Source organism: Mandrillus leucophaeus, unplaced genomic scaffold (assembly GCF_000951045.1).
Source record: "Mandrillus leucophaeus isolate KB7577 unplaced genomic scaffold, Mleu.le_1.0 Scaffold66, whole genome shotgun sequence".
In the NCBI taxonomy this organism is placed as follows: Eukaryota; Metazoa; Chordata; class Mammalia; order Primates; family Cercopithecidae; genus Mandrillus; species Mandrillus leucophaeus.
Window position 1 is genome coordinate 4,934,834 of NW_012107141.1, and position 1,030 is coordinate 4,935,863.

At 41.1% G+C, this 1,030-nt stretch overlaps 1 protein-coding gene across 1 annotated transcript in view; it reads right to left on the minus strand.

The window, feature by feature from the left end:
- The window catches only part of LRP4 (low density lipoprotein receptor-related protein 4), a 51,572-nt gene that overhangs the window by 31,798 nt on the left and 18,744 nt on the right, over window positions 1–1,030 (minus strand). The window contains 1 exon segment of the mRNA XM_012001465.1: window positions 596–773. Within this exon segment, the coding sequence (XP_011856855.1) occupies window positions 596–773 (178 nt within the window).

Here is a 1,030-nt window from a genome sequence, read left to right on the forward strand (position 1 = left end):
GCTGAGGCAGGAAGATTGCTTGAGCCCAGGAGGTTGAGGCTGCAGTGAGCCGTGATTTGCACCACTGCACTCCAGCCTGGGCCACAGAGCAAGACCCTGTCTGAAAACAAACAAACAGCAACAACAAAAACAAGGTAGATCTATACACTCAACTGGAAAGATACACAAGATATATAGGCAAGCAGAAAAAAGTCACAAAAATCTGCTATTTTTGTAAAACCAAAACCATTACCACCAATAACAAATGTTTACATACATTTAGTAGGAAAAAAAATACCCTAAATTGTTAACTTACTGCTGGAGAGTGAGATCACAGAGAATTTTTACTTGCTACAGATTAAAATTTTTTTAACAATGAGTTACTTTTGTAAGCTAACCAACAATAAAAATGAGATAAGGAAAGGAAGAATTGAAAAGTTTCCTTGTCCACAGAGAATACAAAGTTGTCACCAGCCTCTGGTTTCTATAGCTGCTCTTGATTCCTTGTATATCCATAAGATTTGGCCACTTTTCCTAATCTTTAGACTTCTCTCTGGAAGTCAGATCTTGGGAGGGGTGGGTGGAGGTCATTCCCAAGGGGCAGCCACTCACCCGCCCATGGGTTCCACCACAATGTCCCGAGGACGATCAAGGTTCTCCCAGATGAGTACTGTTCTCATGCTGCCATCTGTGTTGGCTACTTCAATCCGGTCTGTACCTACCAAGAAGGGATACAGAGATTAATTCTAGTCTTGTTCATTCACCCTCTTACCTTCCATGGCCAACACAAGAGCCTGGTATGTGCCAGCGGAGCACAGAGTAGGTACTCAAAAGATATTTTGTGACAGATGCACAGTGGAAATTTAGTGACTTGAACTGTAAGAAGAAATTCAAGGATGTGATCAGTTGGATTTCTTGAAAGAGCAAGACTTCCCAAACATAGGCAACCATAATTTAAGGCGATGATTCTCAAACCTTAGTGTGCGTTAAGAATCAGGAGAGCTTGTTAAAACACAGATTCCTGAACCTAATACCCAAAGATTTTTTTTAA